Source organism: Triticum urartu, chromosome 3 (assembly GCF_003073215.2).
Source record: "Triticum urartu cultivar G1812 chromosome 3, Tu2.1, whole genome shotgun sequence".
Taxonomy (NCBI): Eukaryota; Viridiplantae; Streptophyta; class Magnoliopsida; order Poales; family Poaceae; genus Triticum; species Triticum urartu.
The window spans coordinates 708235122-708238400 of record NC_053024.1 but is presented as its reverse complement, the minus strand read 5'-3'; the positions used below and the strand labels follow the sequence as shown (position 1 = coordinate 708238400).

The 3279-nt window shown below is 52.8% G+C and overlaps 1 protein-coding gene across 1 annotated transcript; it reads left to right on the top strand.

Annotated features, from left to right (window-relative positions):
• The first annotated feature begins 2291 nt into the window (after nucleotides 1-2291).
• Nucleotides 2292-3030, top strand: LOC125549322 (dirigent protein 22-like). Its single transcript, XM_048712763.1, has one exon. The coding sequence runs from the start codon at nucleotides 2364-2366 to the stop codon at nucleotides 2880-2882; it is 519 nt and encodes a 172-aa protein (XP_048568720.1). The 5' UTR covers nucleotides 2292-2363; the 3' UTR covers nucleotides 2883-3030.
• The last annotated feature ends 249 nt before the right edge of the window (nucleotides 3031-3279 follow it).

Sequence of the window (3279 nt, the reverse complement as noted above, 5' to 3'; positions counted from 1 at the left end):
CCGAACCAAAGCCCTATTTTCTACTAGTGGAGGGTCGTCGTCGGGGGAGCAGAGCCGGCGCGGGCGAGGGCGGCCGGCGAGAGAGCTCCGGCGCAGGGGACGGCGGTGCGCGGGGGACGGCGATGGCGACGACGGTGGAGAGAGGCGAGTGAGTGTGTGAGGATGGGGGAGTGAGAAAGGTCGAGCGCGGGCCGTTGGACTGGATAAAGAGCCCGTAGGAGTAGCGCTTATATGTAGAAAGCACTACTGCTACGTCTGGTACCAGTAGCGATTCATACATAAAAGCGCTACTACTATGCCTGGCCTGCCGGCAACGGCCTGGCAATTTTAGTAGTAGCGTGTTTACTAAAACAACGCTACTGGTAAGTGCGTAGTAGTAGCGCTTTTTATAAAAAGTGCCACTGATAAGTAGTAGCATCGCTTTGTTATAAAAAGCGCTACTATTATGCTACTGTCTATAAGCATTTTCCTAATAGTGGAGCCAGGCACAAGGGCCACAACCGAACGCCACCACAGGATGACGAAGAGCCAACCACCACACCACCAACGCGGCCATGGCCGCTGGCCACCCGCACCTGAGTCGTGGCCTCAGCCCACGAGCACTGCGGCTCCTACCGCCCGAGCCGCCGCTTAGGAATGCCCAAAGGTCCTCCATGGCTATAGGCAGTGAACCGACTAGCAAGCTCCGACTGCTGACAGAGCCGCCAGCGACCGAAATGACAAAATCGATCACGGGGCAACCAGGTCAGAGAAGAGGTGGGGCGGAAGCGGATTATGTCGACGTCCAGCACCCCAGCCGGTGACAGGTGGCCCGACCGCATCGACGCCACCCATCTCTCCCACCACCTCTCCGAACATCACCCCTGAGGCCCTGAACGCCCAACCCAGGTTCCTTGCCTGGATCTGCACCTCGCCCAAACCGTCCGCCCGCTCAACGGCGCGAGGGTCCGGACCGGTCACAACCTGCATCCACGAGAGAGATCCAGGAGCGTCCACAAGAGAGATCAAGGACCATCCACAAGGGTCGCACGCAGACGAGCTGATGCCGGAGAGCCCAGCTGCCGCTGTGCCACGGCATGTACACCACCATGAGCCGCACCATGCCAAATGCAACGCACCACCGCCGTGAGCCAACCCAGGCCACCACCATGGGCTCCCACCACGCCGTGGTAACCCTAAACCACCGAGGACCACTGCACCACCGGAAGCTGCCTCCCTTCGGCAGCTGGCGCGTGCCGCTGCGGTCCACGCCCAGCGCCACGATCACGGCAGGTCATGGCCAGCCCTCGCTCCGTCTGCCAGGGGAGAGCCGCCAGATCCAGATCACGAATTTCCTCCCACCCCCACCCCCCACGGATGCGATAATCACCATGATGGGCATTCGCCTTGGGCAAGGAGCTATAGTCATGGAGGCGAAAGCGACACACATTGTTGTGCCGTGGAAGTCTTTGGTGTTTCCCTGTCGATCACGAGTACCCGTACCGGCGGCAGTGACACCAGCGGCCTTGCAGGAGGAGATCAAAGGAAAGAATCATGTCGTCCTTGGTCTCACGGTTCTGGGGAGCCCAGCAAACAGGTTGCTCACTGCCGCCTACGAGGTCATAGGTGTTGCTGTTGCATGTCTTTTTCACCTTGTGCTAGTTCTTTTTTTGAAGAAACAAAATATAGATGTAGACGTTCACCACACATGTTCATTCTATAAATGTACGCATGACCCTATTGTTATGGGGACCAAGGGACCTTGTGCTAGTTACTTCATCTGTTTCAAAACAAATGTCATTGTTTTCCGTAAATACGCAAAAATTAGGTATCTTTTCATTGATAGAAGAGTTTTATAGCATTGGATACATCAACAGATCAACTCACTAAGCCATTCACACAACAAGACATGAAAGGGAGCTAGGAGCAAACAGACTATGGGTTGCTCAGCCCAATAAAAATAAATGTCGTTTTAAAATAAGCTAGTTACTAGAGGATGGGAAGCTCGAACATGGGATAGAATTTAGAACAAAGGAGCAAAGACACTACACTGTTGGACCATCTTTCCACGAGATGTGTTATAGCAATCCATTTCTTAATTGGTTCGGTACAAATAAAAGGCTTCTAGAAGTATGTACAAACATGTGGCGGACATGCTACCTGAGTACTTTCCGTGTTAACATCTTTCCTTTCCAGCGACTCCTCATAATAGCAAGGAACCGAACACGCCATGAATCTCGTTGAACTGTCGATGCGCCGCGTAATGCACGCATACCTGCTTTCGCGTCCAAGTGCATAAATACTAGCGTACGCATATAGGACGCGTTATAGCCAAATACACGCACATCACACCAGCAAAACACCAACTACTCAACAGAAAAACCATGGCCTTTGACGCGCTCTTCTTCGTCCTCCTCGCCCTGGCCACCATGCAGCCGCAGACCGCATCGTCTGAGAAGGAGACGCACCTCAAGGTGTACTGGCACGACGTGGTGAGCGGACCGGACCCAACGTCGGTTCCGGTGGCGCAAGCGGCGACGACCAACACCTCCAAGACAGCCTTCGGCATGGTTGTGGTCATCGACGACCCGCTCACTGAGGGGCCCGGCCTCAACTCGTCCAGGCTCATGGGCCGCGCCCAGGGCACGTACATCGCCGCCGGCAAGGACCAGCTCGCGCTGCTCATGAACATGAACTTCGTCTTCACCGCTGGCAAGTACAACGGCAGCAGCGTCGCAATTATGGGTCGCAACGCTGTGTTCACAAAGGTACGTGAGATGGCTGTCATCGGCGGTACAGGCGTTTTCAGGTGGGCCCGCGGGTACGCGCAGGCCAGAACGCACACCTTGGACCTCAAGACCGGCGACGCCACCGTCGAGTACAACATATTCATCAGGCACTAGTCTCGGCCGTTGTCAAATTTTACCCAGAGTTAAATACCATGAATAAGAATTGTATGCTCAAAAGATAATATGTGTTGCTTTTGGAAAACCTTTTTTTGATGTCAATGACAACTGATACTGTTGCTGCTTATCTGTTACAAGTCGTTTATCTGCGTGGACTCTCTTTGCCGTTTTATCTTCTTCTTTGTAATAAAATGTTGTCCTATGCATACTTCATAACTCTACTTGGTCTTAATATTGTATCATTGTAGAGGCCCGTGTTAGAATGTATTGTATGTATGTATGGTGCAAGTATAAACTGTATATACACTAGTAGGATTAGCATTTTGTTTCTGTTGTAATCCTCTCAGTAGTTAGATGGTTAGATCGATCCTTATCTCATATATAGCTTTTTCAT

Coding starts and splice junctions, on each gene's coding strand:
- LOC125549322 (XM_048712763.1), top strand. CDS start 2,364: ATGGCCTTTGACGCGCTCTTCTTCGTCCTCCTCGCCCTGGCCACCATG.